Below are 17,151 nucleotides of genomic sequence, written 5' to 3'. Positions count from 1 at the left end.
TGTTACTTAAAAGAAAAATGTTTTTTTTTAATTATTTTTCTACATCAGTCACTTTCATTTTAAATAAACATACATTTAAAGATACTTAACGATGAATTCTTCAACCAACCTCATGTCGTAAATATTTTTAAAAAGGAGAGCAATATTTTCTTAAAAATATTTCATGGTTCTTGTTCTCGTTAAAGGAGAAAACCTAAAATATAGTGATATTTAAAAGAAATTATATAAACATATTTAAATTTTAGTGAAACTTAACATACGTGGTTAAATTTTATAAAAATAAAAATAATAAATTTTCTAGAAGACATGTTTACTATTTTGAGAATCTTACAAAAAGAAGTTTTTTGCCCTAAAAATTTAGAGTGAACAATACATTTATTTGTTATTCACACTTGTATAAATACGGTAAACCCAAACCTCACTGTTGTACCCAAAACCCTAACGCTAAAACCCTCTGCCTCTTTACTCTCTGTTCACACGAAAATGGCGATGTACGCAATGCTCCGCCGCGCCTCCTCCTCCGTGTTGCCTCAGCTGGCGCGCCGCGCTACGGCATCATCTTCTTCTAGGACATTCCAGAATGTTCTCTCTGTTCTCCAGAGAGAGGCAACGATTACTGTTGTACCCTCTCTACGCTTCGCAAACGCCTTCGCAACGAAGACTGGCGCTGACGATAAACTCGTTCAAGTGCTTCAATCTGAGGTCGAATGCGCCCTCGAAGACGATCATGCTCAGCACGAGGTAATTTGTTCTTTTTTATTACTGTTTTTGAAGACTATTTTGTTCCTTTTTCTATGTTTCTTTCTTCTGGGTCTGTAATGATATTGAATAGAATGTAGGTGTGCTAGTGAATTTTCCTCCTTTTGTTTTTTCTTGAGACTTCAGTTACTGTAGAGGAAAACGACGTCGAATGTAGTATAAGGTTTGGTTTTTTATGGTAGTGGTGGTGAGATAGCCATATGTTCCTCATAAGGAGTAAAAGTTGTTTTCAAGTTACATTGATTTAAGGGTATGATTGTATAACCCTGTTCCTCCTAAGCAATTTTAGGAGAAGAATGTAAGAAGAAAAAAATAAACAACAAATATATGCATAAGTTATTATTCGGATTTTTAAGAAACTAATTTGAGAGGTTAGAGAAATTTATTTTAATTTCTTTTCTTATTTTCTTCTTTTAGAAGTGTAGCATTTATGGAAAGTTTATCCTAAGTTGGTTGTTCGCTGAAGGGATTCCCATGGTTGAGTGAAGGTAGAAGATTATTGATAGTTGATGCAAATGAATTGGAATAGACGAGTGTTCGAGTGGGGCGTATGAAATTTTGAGATATTTTTTCATGAATTGGTAGCAGAACTTTGTGGTGGTGGTTTATGAACCCTGTATTTGTTTTCTAAGTTTTATAATATGCCACTTGGTTTTATTTGCTTAACTCATTCAGTTTGTGAGGGTGTCATATTTGGGAAAATTGTTTGGGACATAATAACGGTTGCTGTTTTTAATTTTGCCTAAGCATTTTTTGGTACTCGTATAGTTTGAAATTACTATATTTTGTTATCTATTTTATAATTCTAATCTTACTTTTCTGCATATCTACAGCTCTTACAGGCTTTTAATTGTAGTTTAACCGGGATTCCCTGTCTGAATCTTTATTAATGTGTTTGAGTCAATGAAATTCTGCTGTTTTTAGTTTCTTACAAGTTACTAAATATGATTAGATTTGAGTGTCTCAATGTTTTAACAAAGTCTGCTGTATGACATGCCTGGATTGAGAAACCTTTTTTCTAGTAGATTTATATTGCTCGTGCAAATTTTTAAGAGGCATCTTGTGAAAACTAGATTAGAGAGCAGTTGGTTTCCATATGGGGTTTTATACTCTCTTGGTTTGTGTCCTTCCCCCCACTTATTATCGTACTGCCCAAAAATCTAAACCTATTCATTTAACTATTTTTCCTTTCTCTTTTTATTTCATATATGTGACTACTTTTGATTATTTATCTGTCAATTTTGTTAGTTATATCACTAAATTTTATTCTAAGGGTGTATACATATGCTATGATTAGTGGGGATATCAGTGTTGTGTGTCAAGATAAGCTTATTAGTTTGGTAAATCTACTGAGGAGTTCTGTAAAGTGTATGTTGTAAGTATATTTCAATATTGAATGCAGTTTTTGTTGTTGGTGGTGAAACTGAAATGTAGTTTGTAACTATTTTTCTCATTGGAAATGTGTTTTTGCACAGGTTTATGAAAACATCATCATACTATTGTTAAATTGTTGAAGTATATTTGGTGTAAGAAAATGTACAGCAATGGTAGCTTTAAAGTCAATCTAATCTTCAAGGTTAAATTACCAGAAATTTCTAAGACATTTTCTGATTTGCCTGAAACGTACTGTGTAGTTTAACAAACATGGAAAAACGTTTTCCTCGTCAAGCCTTATTTGAAGCAGCCATGGTCAGGGATAGTTTGTTGCGGAAATGTCATTAATTGTTTTTGTTCTATAGAATTTCCTTTAGTATTTTAGTCATATTGGATTGGTCATGTATTGATTTCATTGTCTTTTTTGTATTAATTTTCCAGGTTGATATCCCAGATGATTTTCCTTTTGAGATTGAGGACAATCCTGGAGAAAGAACCATACAACTAAAAGGACAATTTAGGGATGAAACTATCAGAGTTCAAGTTGACATCCCTAATGTAGCACCTGAAGAAAATGAGGATAACGAAAATGATGAGAAGAATGAGAGTGAATCTAGCATTCCTTTAGTTGTGAGTGTTTTCAAAGGAAATGGAGTGTCTCTGGAATTTGGCGTGACTGCTTTTCCCGATGAGATTTCCATTGATAGCTTGTCAATAAAGCAGTCGGAAGAATCCGAAGACCAGTTGGCATACGAGGGGCCTGAGTTCATGTAAGTATATAATTTTATCTATTTTTATCAATATTATTTCTCCCATACTTTCTGATCATTTCTGCTCCATTCTTTTTTTAGTGATTTGGATGAAAATCTGCAAAAGGCTTTTCACAAGTATCTTGAGATCAGAGGGATCAAGCCCAGCACAACCAACTTCTTGCAGGAATACATGTTTGCTAAAGACAACAAGGAATATGTAATGTGGTTGAAGAACCTGAAGAACTTCATTGAGAAATGATTTTGGAAGAATGGTTAGTCTTAAAGATTGTGAAATGTTGACAGAGGCCGTTATTTTTTGGTGTACAATCATGTTCTATCCTGTATCATGATGAGAGTTACTGGTGGTGTAGACTAATAAATTTAAAAAACTTGAATGCTTAAAACCATCAATCAATATACTTTGGGTGGTTCTCCCATGCAATCTTTACCTTTTATTGTTGTGATTCAAGTTCAAAATATTCACTGCTATTTATAGATTAGGCAGATGAATATACAGGTCATCAGGGTTTTCCTGCATAATCATCATGATTCATGCTTGTAATTCCTCTATATTTTACCCTTTTGTTGTGGGTACAAGGAAGTTTGATCAATTTTTAGCAATATATGCGGTTTTATGCTCCAAACATAATCACAAACAAAAATTACTTATTTCATTTTGAAGATTAGTTTCCCATAAATGGGTTTCGTCCGGTCTTTTAAGCTTGCGACCGGTTCGGTTTGAATGTTTATGGAATGCTGTGCTTTTATGAAATAATACTTATATTTAAAAATAAAATAATTATAATAAGATATTTATTACATGAAAATATTATATCTTATATGCCAAAGCATTTTACATAAAATTAAATTAATTTGCTAATATAATATAATTTTTAAAATACGTATTTTAACTTTTAAGTTTAGTTAAATTTCTTTTTAGCTTTTTTATTTTATTTCTTAAATGGGTCAAAATATTTTGTTAACTAATTGGTATTATATATGTCGAATCAGTGTTCTCCAAAGTTACAATTTATTTATAATACATGTCATATTTATTATAAATTTATTTTTCTCCGATTTTAATTAAATTTAAAGGGAAGTAAAAGAGCCGACTAAAAAGTTTAAGTTTATTTAATTTGCTTGATTTTATATATAGAAAAAGAAAACTACATTTTCTAAATTATTCTTAATTACTTTTACGGAAGATGATAATCAGTTTTAAATTCAAAAAATAAAATAAAATAAAATAATGAAATTAAATTGAATTTAACTAGTTCGATTTATTTATATTTTAATCTATTACTCATGGACCTTTCTTTTGCTTAAATAGTTTCATTAACGAATAAGTCACCATTTGAGTAATTTATTTATGCAAGTATTCTACGGATAAATGTTAAATATATAACATTATTAATTATTAATATACCAGACGCTATAAAGAGAATTATTAGTACACTCATTAATTAGAAGACCCAAATAATCACAACTGTACATTCTCCGTTTTTCTCACATTCATTATAACTCATACAATAGTCAAAACATTTCTGGCTTTTTGTTCTGCACCCCATTATTACTAATTGCACTCCCATGCCAATACGAAAAGACAAAAATATTAAGCAATTTGATTCCAAAAGGTATAGATTTCTTCCTTTGGGTTTCAAATCTGTTTACGTTTGTTACTTTATTAATTATCTTTTATTAAAGTTTAATCCTTAATCCTTTTGATCATGGTAGTAAGTATCTATGAAGGCTATTTGTGTTTATTTCAGTATCGTGTAAATCGTATCACGACTTGAGTTTTATTATGGATTGAGGTTGGAATCGGATTGGGTTACTTAATTAGTTTTATAAAATTCTATTTTTTTTCATTTAATAAAGGAGTTGAACCACGTAACCCATTCTAATTTAATCATTATAATATTAATCTAATATAATAATAAATACAACCACACATAATTATGATTATTAATTATATTTTTATATATTTATATGTTATATTTTTTAAATATTTATGAATCTTACTATTTACGAAACGATTTAGTATTCAAACTATAAACTTTTCTATTCATTATACAATTCACGAATTAACTACCATCTTTTGATTCATATGCAGGAGATTCATGGCCAAAGAAACTACAAAAGGGCCTCAATATTTTGATCTGAGCACTGGAGCAAAGATTCCTTCAGTTGGTCTTGGAACATGGAAAGCTGCTCCATGTGTTGTGGGTGAAGCTGTTATGGCTGCAGTCAAGGTGGTTTCTTTGTATTCAATGTCTTAATTTCTTGGTTTAATTGAGATAGAGTTGGTAACAAGAGGAGCAGCTTCATCTGCTAATATATGCTTTGGTTTAAATTGTTCTAAATTGCTGGATGCAGGCATATAGATTGTGCTAAGGTATATGATAATGAGAAAGAGGTAATTTGTTTATTAATCCAGAATTCAACAAGCTTAGAATCCCCATCAACTTTTTGTCTGTTAATACTAGTTTTTGAGGTTGGGGGTGAGGATAATTGGTTTTGTTTGTTCTGGTTTTTTCTTGATGCCAGGAGGTTTGCATTTGATGCAGGTAGGGGAGGCCCTGAAAACACTATTTCCACTGGGGTTGTAAAGCGTAGTGAGTGTGTGTGAGATGTTCATGACATCAAAGTTGTGGTAAAAATTTGGACGAATTCTTAACCTATTGACCTCAGTTTTTTTCTGATCATGCTTTTGGCAACTTCAATTTTCATGCAGTATCAGTTTAAATTTTTTATAGTTAAATAAGTAGACATCATTCTAATTTCAGAGTAATAAATCAACAATCTTATGACAATCTATGATTGGAATACGTTACAAAATACCTTTATATTATTAGTAAAGTCTAATTAAATTCTGCTTTTGGCATACTTGAGAGCACTTACTAGTTAACAATACGTATTTCATTTACTGTTTGATTATAAAGAAAACTTCAGAATGCTAGAAAGGAAGATAAATCTAAAACTTCATTTGGTGTTGTATATTTCTGTTATGAGTAATGAATTTCCACTGGTTGAGCCTTGAATTTTTATAACCATACACGACCAGTGACTTTGCTCCTCCTGAAGATGTCTCAAAGGCAATGGCAAGCTAGGACTCTTGAGAACCTGCAGCTTTGGCTACATTGATTTATACCTAGTATGGTTTTTGATTCTAAAGCTGTGTATGCAATGATAGTGAAACTGGGGATGGTTGAATGAAATTTGATGATAAATTATTTTGTCAAAGAAGCATTGGCCTTTTAGGACAAAGCCAGGTTCAAGAGTTTGGGAACCTGAGATTATGGCTCCATTGTGTCTTCCAGATACATGGAATGCAATGGAAGGTTTGTTTGTAGTCCTTACAAAAGTCTCGAAGAATTATGGGATTGAGAAATATGAAATGCATATTATTTCTGATGAATCTCCGGATTCTAAAGATAAAATTATAACCAGAAAGAAAAGGTCTCGACTTTCTCTACGAATCGATAGCAGAAATTTACAATTTGGATTATCAACAAACAAGTACATATACCAATTGTGGAATAATGTTTACCATTGAAAACACCTTTTGTAGTGTTTATAAAAAAGATAAAATTGTGATAGAGTACTTTAAGGGTGTGTTTGATTTATGTTTTCAAGAACTATTTGGTTTTCAGATTACAACTAAAGAAGGTTGCTTAAATAGCTGGTGGATGGTAGTGTGCAAAACAAAGAGATAAGAGCAGAGCTTGGAAAATTGAGTGAAAACATAAGATGAGAAAATATTTCTCAACTGTTTGTGTTGTTTTGAAACAATTATCAAAACGAAATAGATTTGGGATGAGAAAACATCTCCCAACACTATTTCTATTTCTTTAGACTTTTAAAACAGGTATTTTGGAAACATTGCCAAATTTAGTAGAGTTATGAGAGAATTTCATTTTGGAGTAAATGAAATCATTAAGATTATACCTATGATTTTATGCAAACTACTCACCTCCATATTTAGGATGAGAATTTGATTGTTGAGAAGTCTACAATTGTCTTGGAAAAAAAAGTAAGAAAGGAATTAAACACACCCAGAATATTTTTTTTACTCTGTTCTGCAGTTCTATGGTCAAAATTATTGTTTTACAACAATAATATGCTTCTACCTTTGATGTTAGTCTTTAATTATTGTTTGACCCTCGTGAATATATTTGTTTTTTTATTACATTTTGACGTTTTGCTCTGCGTGTCAATTTTATTAAAAATAATTATTGACGAAAAAAAAATCAATTTTGATTGAAAATCTACACTTCACACCTTTGTTTATTAAAAATAGATTCACATAAAAACTTGCAATGTTCAAAGCAAGGAGAAGTTTTATATTGGCTGTTTTTGGAGTTATGCCTGTATAAATCCTATCACCACCCCACCGTAGCATTGCCAACTGACACATGGTTAATTCTAACAAACTCTTTTCTTAGCAGCAATATAATTTCCAAATATTGCCAAACTCTGATCTGACACGGTTCCATCAGATAATATCTAGCTCAAAAACACTACTTCCATCTTCAATCTAACACATTATTGAGGGTTACTTTATATATTCATCATTTCCATGACTTGAATCTACGTTTATTTCTAGAAGGAAAGTTGTAGCTGTATCAAACAAGCTCTCTTTATAGATTCCATGGACCATATTGTTTAGTCTGAGTATGAAAATTTTGGACATATCTTTAGTGAAAAGAAACTGAAAACTCTCTTGTGCAACTAGCCAACTATTAATATATTATAAGTATGTTTTATGTGATCAAGTTGCTTACTCTTGCAAAAAGCGTCAAACAATATATTGCAATTATATAATGTATCTCATTAATGAGATTGCACATACGATTCCCCTTTATTTGCTCAAGCTATCAAAAAGATAATTACAACTTTACAATATTAGGAATTACATTTCCTTGACTTGTACACACATTTTTGTCCAGTTATCAAATAACCACGACAGCATTTCAACTCTTAACTGTTTTACTTAAAAAGCATCTATCTATATTAAAGTGTTTCAAGTAACATAGGCTTCTGACCTATTCAAATCCTCATATCAGCACATCTTGAGCTTCTCTGACCCTTCTTCATGTTAAGGGTTTATTAGTTCGGATCGATATTTTCTTGATGCATCGTCGTTTAGAAATTGAGTTGAGTTGCATCTTTTAATTCATCCATAATGCAATCTAAACTTTGTAGTGAAGAACCGTGAAGTGTGACACCAATGTTTATTAATAATGTAAGTTAGATTATTTAGAAGAAAATAAATATATGATCATCCAAGTTCCAAAGGATATGCACCGCTTCAAAAAACAATAAATATATAAACTATAATCCTATTTGTCACTGCATTGCTGTTTCAAACTCTCAAGTAGTACTTCAATAAAAAAAATCCCGATTACATAACCTAATCATTCGTGCAGTTATTTTATTTCCCCTGAGCATGTTCCAGGTAGGGAAAAAAAAAATCTGGAAAGGGGTAAATGGAAAGTATACACTGCTCGGACCGCAGCAGAAACTTCTGTACGAGAAAAATATAACAGAAAAAATTGCTGCTGGTTTAATGAGCTGAATGACGATAATTCTTACCAATCTCTGGCTGCATTTATGCTTTTATTGGTAGATTCTTGTACGTATACGTGATCCCTCGATCACCATTTACCACATTCCCGCTTCCTCTCAATATCCTGCATTATAGTGTATGATTTAGTCTAGCATAATTTATTTCGATAGAAAATTAATGAAGAAAGATCTTGAAAGAGTACAAGTTTTAAAACTATATTTCTAGAAATATGAACATACAAAAATGTTCAAGAATAATTTCTAGCAAATTCATGAATAATTGAAAATGTTTGTTCAGTTCATGTGTATTTTCTTAGAATAGAAGCAAAAACGTAAGGCATTGAAGAATTCCATACCATCTATTTGTTAACAACCCTTCAACCCCGACAGGACCTCTGGCATGAATTCGGCTTGTGCTTATTCCAACCTGATCAACAATAAAACCAGGAATACATGAGAAAATATGAATGAGCATGCCGCTATTGTTACAGTATGTTTATGGAAAGTACATTACCTCTGCACCAAGGCCAAATCGAGCTCCATCACAAAACCTTGTACTTGCATTGTGGAATACAGCAGCACTGTTTGTGCACCAGGCAAAAATGCGTATTCCTCAGTTAGCAACATCAAGTCTATAACTAGACTAATTTATAGAATAGTTATGCATAGAAACACAATGAAACATTAATTCTATTATGTCTAAATGAAAAATATGGCATGGTATTTTGGTAGGGACATGGCTATTATTCAGTGCCTAAGTCTTATATATACTAGTATTGGATACTTGATAGGATACTTTAGTAATTTGGTATCAAGTGTTTGAATGTTTCTCAATTGATATCAAACTCGGTTGTGATCTACATACGGACTAAAAAGGCTGTGTATAACGAGAAGAAAGCCACAGATTCTGTTCCTTTAATGGTTTTGTATTAATAAATTATTCGTTTCCTTTTCTTTTTTATCACAGAAAAATAGAGGTAGAGCAGAAGTGAGGTATAATAACATGCTTATTACATTAATATTAACATTTCTACGAATACAGATGAAACAACAAGCTACAACTAAACTGCCTTTGTAATAAGAAGACGTTCTATTGTTTTAAAAAAGGTGACTTTATCCCAAATTTTTATAGAATATATAGAAGGAACTCAAATAAAAATCATCAAATATGAAGAATTATACGTCTGGGCAAATTTAGTATCTAATATAGATGACACATTGAAATTTTAGAACGTGAAGAGGTTTCTGGTTCAGACAAATTACTGCAGGCATTGGAATTAAACTACCACACGATACACATTACATTGGTATTTCTTGGAATTTGGCACTGGAAGCAAAGGACAACAAGGTTTCCGGAAAAACAAAATATTTACCTGTCAACCTGACTTAAGAAAGCTTCAGCAACTTCACAGTCATCTGCAATAATGCATTCTGTATGTGAACTGCAGAGACAGGAAAGAAAGAAATAGATTTTAACAAGGTTTATGATATGGCGAATCAAAATGTAGATTTTGCAGGGGAACCCGAATTTACCTTCCATGTTTATGTATGTGTTCAATGGCAGCAAATACATCATCAACAATTTCAACTGTACAAGCTAGTGAGCTATACTCCGTATGGTAAGAGTTTGTTTCAACAATATTTAACAAGGCACTGGCTCTTGGTCCACCATATAATTCAACGCCTGCAGATTGATTAAATCATAGCAGTCATGTTATCACTTTTGTGCATGTGTTCCAGTTTAACACCACAAATCCATGTAATCTTTTTAGGAGAAAGAATATATTTAAATAAACAGAATGAAATTATTTTTTCATAAACTTGAAACTCATACCTCATAAGGCAGAACAAAATGATAATCTTTGATATATATGACAACAGTTTACCTTTTAATTGAAGTTTTCTTTTTAATTAATCATTATACATATTTTCTCTTTCGATTTTAAATGCATTCTCTATAACCTAAGAAAAATTAAAGGCATTCTCTCCTAGGTTATAGTTATGTTCAAAAATCAAACTAAATTTAAAAAGAGATGTTCAATGCAGAGTACTCACTAGTTTTCAGGAAAAAAAATCAACTACATTTAAAGAATAAGAAGAAGAAGTAATCAGCAAAATTTATAATATAGAAATTTCACATGGTGCAAAGGGTGTTGAAAACGAAGCTAAGGTGCATTTTAAAAAAGAAAATATAAAATTCCAACTTGAATGTGCATGTTTTGTTCATCATAAATTTATTCATAACAACCAAGGTCAAACCTTCGCGTTGGAGTTCGGCAACAAGTTCAACAAGTCCACCATTCCTTGACAGATCTACGTGTACAAGAAGGGTTTCCTAAGAACATCAGCACAGAATATTGTAATGAGCAGAGTCAATAGATCAATTTACATAATGAATGGCAAATGAAGAAAACTCAAACGGAAATACGAGGCAGATAAACATGCATTAGAGGAGACATTCCAGGGGATGTAAACTGTAATTACCATTGCATTGCAAGCTGCAGGGTAATCAGTCTTTGCATCCCTAATAATCTGCTTTGCCATATCCATATTTGCTGATTTGTCAACATATACATGACATATTCCATCTGCATTTAAAAAAATAACAACTTGATAAAATTGTACATTGTAACATTAATCAAAGATAGAAAACGTAAATACATATATTACCAGCATGACCAAGAACAGGAATCTTTGTTGCATCCTTGATTTGAGAAACAAGCTTATTACTGCCTCTAGGGACCACTAGATCTATCACGTCATCAAGCTGTGGCAAAGTATAATTAGTTGAAATTCATTTCAGACAAATGAATTTATGAATTTTACTTGCCTTGAGCAGATCTGGAATATCTTCTCTTGAAGTCACAAGCCCAATGAGTGTCGCACCCACTGTATTTGGAATAGCTGAAGTAATAATCTACAATAATGATGAAATTGAATATATAAATAGTTATAAACTAAAATTATGGACAAATACTTGTTGAAAAGTCGTCTTAATTGCAGTCATCTCTAGCTTGCTTTAGGTGTTGCCCCTTTGGGTTTGTCTTAATTGCAACCTTAAATTTACTTAAGTAGAACCATAAAGCTTGAACAATTATAATCTTGTTAGACATATTGTTAGATCATCTGCATTTGCAAATTGCAGCACATCAAGTCGGTAGCCTTAATTGGAAAGTCTTAATTGGATCACTTTAGTCTTTCATCTACTAGAAATATGACTTAATAAAACATACAAAACTTGGACTATTCTCACCTTCTTAAGTAATTTTCTAACGTTAAACTAAGCCCTGAGCTTAAATTCTAAGAACACTATAGATAATAATTGGGGTAAGTCTCTCGCTCACTATAAATATGATTTAAATAGAACTCATTAAACTTGGTCAGTCCTTACCTTAGGAGCCCTTTTGTGGAGTTAATTTAAGTTCTAAGTTAAAAATCTCTCCTAACAAAGTGGACAATTATTATTAGCATTGATCAGATAAAAAAAGGTCTATGATAATAAGTTCCACAAACCTTGTGTAAGATTGCATTGGATCGTTTGGCTTCCTTTCCTCCTTTAAGAAGTAAACCATTTCCACTTCGAACTGCCAATGCAGCTATCTGTTAATCCATTTCAACAAAGTTCAAGATTCAATGCACGAAACAAATTTTTAAAACTTACTTTATCAGTAGTATCACTAGAGATAAATTTTAAATCTCTACTTGCTCATATCTCTGGCATTTTTATTGAAGATGTACGATGAATTAGAATTAAGAAGGAATAGGGTCTGCTAACCTGAACAAGGGCATCCGGTCGAGATTCAAATATTACCAGGAGAACACCTAAAGGACATGATATTTTATCCAGGACGAGTTTGTCTGCAAGCTGGACACAGAGAAGTAATCAGAATTGCAAAAATGAATGTTGAGCAGTAGGATGACATGGTCTAATAACATTTTTTAGAATTTGCTATTGAATAATTACAAAAGTTAACTGTTTGAAAGATAATACGTCTAAAAGGAAATAACTGTTGAATATTAAATCAACACAACCAATTTCATCTTGTTACTTATGTACTGTATTAAAATAATTACACGGGTTTGACCTCAGTTCTCTTTAAAATCTGACCAATGGGTTCTTCCATGTCAGCCAGAATGCGAACAGACTTCACAAGACTAGAGATCTGAAAAAATACAAAATCCAAGGTCAAAACAAAATCATGTTCTATCAAAGAGCAAACTTCACAAAATCTGATTATATAAAGCTGCGCAAGTTTTCTTTTAACTTTTCATTTCAGTATTAAGTTCCTTACCTTCTCGGGTCTCAGGGTTAAACGTGATATGAGTGGTTTCTCATATCCGATCTCCTCTGCATCAGCAACATCAGCTCCATTCTCCATCCTTATCTTATCTTCATTCTTCTCTAATGCATCAGCTATTGCCAGCAATATTTTGCTTCTTTCTTCAGAATTTAGGAGCTGAAACCAGAAGCACCAATTATGTAATAAAACAAGACTACCAAACTGCGTTGATTTTCTAGGCAATAACCAAAAAGAAATTAGTATAGGGTAAATTGCTACGTAAAGAAACTCATGAAAGTGAACCTGTTCACATTTTATATAAGTAATTTCACTCACCTGAAGTCGTCTAGAACTATCTCGTGCTGAAACTGCCATTTCATGAGCACTCACTTCCTTTATACTGGTCCACAAATGAGCATCTTTATGGAAGATAGTACCAACTCTTTCTCCTCGAAGCACTCTTATGATGTTGTCTGTAGCATAGCCACTTCCATGGCGGTTGAAATGCAATTTGAGGTCAGCAAAAATGCAAAATTACATACGCATGCTTGTGCGTAGGTGACATCAATGCATATTTCATATGTATATCGGTAAAAGAATGAAAATTACTTACAATATACATATGATATATTTTCGACACTTGAACTTGAAAGTAACAATGTAGTGGTTTTGCATGTTTTTTTCTTTTCATTTTGTAATTAACAAACAAGGGAAATGAGTATGGAATGGACTTGATCGCATGAAATAAGGGGAACATCTGGTATTGTCAAATCAACTGGATGGCTATCCATAATGCAGTTTCAGAACCAAGAAAGGATAATAATTCTTTACAAGCCAGTTTGTATGAGATTCTAATTCACACCATTTTAATCCCGATGCTTTGTTCATAATTTTATGATTCAGGGAATTAAGTAGTTTACAACTCTCTCCAATAGTTAAAGACTCAACAAATACAAATTAATTAAACCGTGTCTCTCTGCGTATGTTGGATCTATATAGTGAAATGAAAAGTGATTAGTTTTTGTGCCAATAACATTTTCTTATATCAGTAAAATCGAAGGTACCTGGTAATAATCACTGGTGTGCCAGCAAAAGCAGCACAAACAGCCGCGTTAACTTTCGCAGTCATACCCCCTCTTCCGTATGTTGACTTTTCTCCAAAAGTAATTTCAGTTTGATGCTTTTCCTTTACATATGTGTGAATTAACTTTGACTTAGGGTCAGATGGAGGGCCACTATAAAGACCCTCAACATCGCTCAATAGAACAAGGAGGTCAGCTTTAAGTTCTAGAGCCAATAGACCTGCCAAACTGTCATTGTCCCAGAAGATACCAGAAGAATCCTGCAGACAGTTCTTGCCCTTAAAGGTAATCAAACGCACAAGACCAAGAAAATCAAACTAGTGTTTTTTAAGGAAAAAAAGAGTAAGTTTTCAGAATGTAAATTTGTGTAAGGAAAAGCAGCATACCTCATAGGACGCCTTCCTAGTACTAACAGCATCATTTTCGTTGAAAATGGGGATAATCCTTAAATCTAATAATGCGCTCACAGTGTCTGACAACTGTTTTCTGAAAGCTGTATCCCTAAAAAACCCATCGTTCACAAGAAGTTGGGACGAAGTTACATCAAGCTGCCCCAGCCAAATCACATATCACCATCAATTTAGAGGAAACAGTTAGATTAATACAATATATTCCTGTTAATGTATTATGGCAAAACATACAAATTTAAGATTCCGGAATATTGAATGTGCAATTTAATCTTGTTCCCACCTGGCTAAACATGATATCGTAAAGAGCCATGAGACTACTCTGCCCAACAGCTGCACATGCTTTCCCATCAAGATCTCCTTGTGGATTTTGAAGATCCGAAAAGCTGCATAAAAAATAAACCCTTTATTTCAGGCTCATTTTTTCCTCCCCGGTCTCTCAAACTCTACCTAGTTCATATTATAATAGAAACATGAAAAAGTTTGCCCAAGTTCCTTCTCAATGCTATACTGATCTAATGCCCATGTAGCATTTAAAAAAAGAACAAACTACAAAAAGGAAGCATGCTCCGAGTGAGCAATGACAGGGATGAATTACTTCTTCAAACAGAAAGTTTTTAGAAATATACAGCAACATTTTTGTTCTGCTTGATACAAGAACATACATCACCAAATACTTATTAACTTTTGCCAAATTTTACAAATTGATTTAACTAAAGTATGCACTAGCTATTAATGCAAAGCTCGATGCAGGACTTTGAAAAACATGTATTCACTAACGGGGAAAGAGAAATTACAAAAACCTGCTATTGACCAATCTGCGATATCTTAGTCTTTGTCGGCCAAGACCAACTGCACCTGAAGTCACCAATATAACCTCATAATCCTTATCATTTAGCTCTTTAAGCTGCAGGAAACATAGCTTTCAGTTACAACAAAAACTATATGATCAGTGAAGAACATCAAATGTAGACTTTGTTAGTCCTGATACCCATACGTAGAAGAAACTGCAGAAAGCATGGACAGTGTTCTTTAAAAAAAAAACACTCTTAACAACAAATAAATTAATATTTTAATTATTTTTATTTAAATATTATAATATTATTATAATAGGTTGTTGGACAGTGTTATTTACAACTTTCGGTCCCGAATTATGTGATACATGTACATGGTGACTAAAATTGATGGAGTTAATACAGAGAGACCTAAGTAAAAAAAAAAAAAAAAATCAATTTATGAGCTATCCAATTTGTGGAAATTTTTTATTGAGTACTCAATAAAAAATAGTTATGTATTGAGAGTTGATGGATTTTAGTTATTTTGATATAAGTGATACAAATTTAATTTATGTTTAAATATGTTTTAAGCTAACATATATATGTTTTGATTTTGATTATTGCAAAAAAAATCTTTGCATTTATTACCTCTCTAAATTTGAAAATAATTGCTTTGCAATATTATGTGTCACTAGTTTAAGTGTGGAACCAAAAACATTTATTCTAAACCATGGTTACTAGTTTTGTGATATGAGATTAAAATATATACAACGCCATAATTTTTTTTTTATACAGATTAAAACTAAAATTGATAGGTTTTATAAAAGCTAAAAACAATAATTGAAATTTTACAGAAATGAAAAACCAAAGAAAATATTTTATAAAAATAAAAATTTACTCATTTCACATCCATATATTTAAGGCATTCAATTTATATACACCAAATTTTTTGTTTACAATAGTAAAGATTGTCATATGTGTTTAAATTATTAAATTCTGCCTTTACTATTTTGAAGTTTGTGATTTTGAATACGATGTTAATTTTCATAAAAAAACGAGAGGATAATTGAAGTGCATAGAAAATAGATTATAGAAATGGTATTCTGGTTTGACAGGATGACAAATGTTACACCTGTTCGCAGAGAGCCCCAAGTCTTCCCAATGCTAATCTTCCATCACTACGAGTAACCACGGCTGTTCCAACCTTCGAAAACAACCCAACAAAAATTAGCTTCGCTGATGATAATCATATACTAATTAATCAACAAAAATAACCAATACCTCTTACTGGTTAAGAAATCAAAAACACATGTTTAGATTTCTAATGCAATGTTAACCTAATTTCTAATAATAAAGAAATGATTGATTGATATTAATCAGTGATCAGCAGAACCAGTAATTAATAACACACAACATGTATGCTATCCAAAATAAATAAAGGATGTAGATCTCGTCTCCTTTCATATGAAAATAACATTGGCATTGCAATCGGTCCTCGCATCCATGCATCGTGTCAAAAACTAGAAAGCAAGAAGAATACCAGTTTTTAGGTTTTCTTCGTTCCATGCATGCGAAACAGATTAGATGATAGTGAATGTTGTTGTTGTTAAACATGCAATTAAACAGAGAGGGAGAAAAACCTTGACGATAACACGTTTGACACTTTTCACAAAAGCTCGAGTTGGATCCATTGCGCAAGGAGGAAGAAGATGCGAAGAGTGAATTTGTCAGGAGAGAGAGAGAGAGAGAAGGTGAAATTGTAAATGGAAGAGGAGAGAAGGAAAGATAAAGCAAAAGAAGTGTGGTGTAATTTTATGATGGATGAAGTTGTTAGAACGAGAGAATAGATGGATTTTAAAGAGAATAAGAAGGTGAGTTAGCACATAAATACAAACAAAAATCATTCATTTTATTATTATTATTATTTTTAAATTAAAATATATTAGTTTTATTATATTAAAATTAAAAGTTGTATTTATAGGATACTTTTAAATATTATTTTAAAAAATATATTTTTTATATTAAAAACATTATATATTATGAGTTCAAAAAATAGTATCACATATAACATATGCTAAATGTCAATTACTAGTTTGGATGCAAATCACGGATTCTCTCTTGTTGGAGTGACATAATATCCGTGAAACTCCTTC

At 31.9% G+C, this 17,151-nt stretch overlaps 2 protein-coding genes and 1 long non-coding RNA gene across 7 annotated transcripts; 2 read left to right on the top strand and 1 right to left on the bottom strand.

The window, feature by feature from the left end:
* Nucleotides 1-359: 359 nt before the first annotated feature.
* LOC137825781 (uncharacterized protein At2g39795, mitochondrial) lies at nt 360-3,327 on the top strand. The gene is made up of 3 exons (XM_068631563.2): nt 360-741; nt 2,575-2,903; nt 2,985-3,327. The coding sequence occupies exons 1-3, from the start codon at nt 484-486 to the stop codon at nt 3,142-3,144; spliced, it is 747 nt and encodes a 248-aa protein (XP_068487664.2). The 5' UTR covers nt 360-483; the 3' UTR covers nt 3,145-3,327.
* A 1,590-nt stretch (nt 3,328-4,917) lies between these two features.
* LOC137825030 (uncharacterized) lies at nt 4,918-6,303 on the top strand. 3 transcript variants are annotated; one of them, XR_016515068.1, is made up of 4 exons: nt 4,929-5,137; nt 5,262-5,301; nt 5,453-5,538; nt 5,950-6,303. It is a non-coding gene; the product is annotated as an uncharacterized LOC137825030 (long non-coding RNA). The 3 variants fall into 3 exon arrangements; XR_011083285.2 differs by having other exon boundaries at nt 4,918-5,137; nt 5,453-6,131; XR_011083286.2 differs by having other exon boundaries at nt 5,433-6,131.
* Nucleotides 6,304-8,200: 1,897 nt separating this feature from the next.
* Nucleotides 8,201-16,822, bottom strand: LOC137826719 (delta-1-pyrroline-5-carboxylate synthase). Of its 3 annotated transcripts, none has more exons than XM_068632810.2 (20): nt 16,639-16,822; nt 16,131-16,202; nt 15,026-15,129; nt 14,506-14,608; nt 14,202-14,363; nt 13,798-14,093; nt 13,070-13,220; nt 12,746-12,910; nt 12,539-12,616; nt 12,229-12,318; nt 11,967-12,053; nt 11,284-11,370; nt 11,124-11,220; nt 10,938-11,041; nt 10,713-10,788; nt 9,987-10,137; nt 9,827-9,895; nt 8,968-9,034; nt 8,810-8,880; nt 8,201-8,578 (listed from the first exon to the last, which is right to left on the bottom strand). In XM_068632810.2, the coding sequence occupies exons 1-20, from the start codon at nt 16,687-16,689 to the stop codon at nt 8,497-8,499; spliced, it is 2,163 nt and encodes a 720-aa protein (XP_068488911.1). In that variant the 5' UTR covers nt 16,690-16,822; the 3' UTR covers nt 8,201-8,496. The 3 variants fall into 3 exon arrangements, with proteins under 3 accessions (XP_068488911.1, XP_068488912.1, XP_068488910.1); XM_068632811.2 differs by having other exon boundaries at nt 13,798-14,075; nt 16,639-16,784; XM_068632809.2 differs by having other exon boundaries at nt 12,746-13,220; nt 13,798-14,075; nt 16,639-16,785.
* Nucleotides 16,823-17,151: the final 329 nt, after the last annotated feature.

This window comes from Phaseolus vulgaris, chromosome 8, assembly GCF_051622355.1.
Source record: "Phaseolus vulgaris cultivar YP4 chromosome 8, ASM5162235v1, whole genome shotgun sequence".
Classification (NCBI taxonomy): domain Eukaryota; kingdom Viridiplantae; phylum Streptophyta; class Magnoliopsida; order Fabales; family Fabaceae; genus Phaseolus; species Phaseolus vulgaris.
Note: the sequence above shows the minus strand (reverse complement) of the source record. Positions and strands in the feature narration are given on the sequence as shown.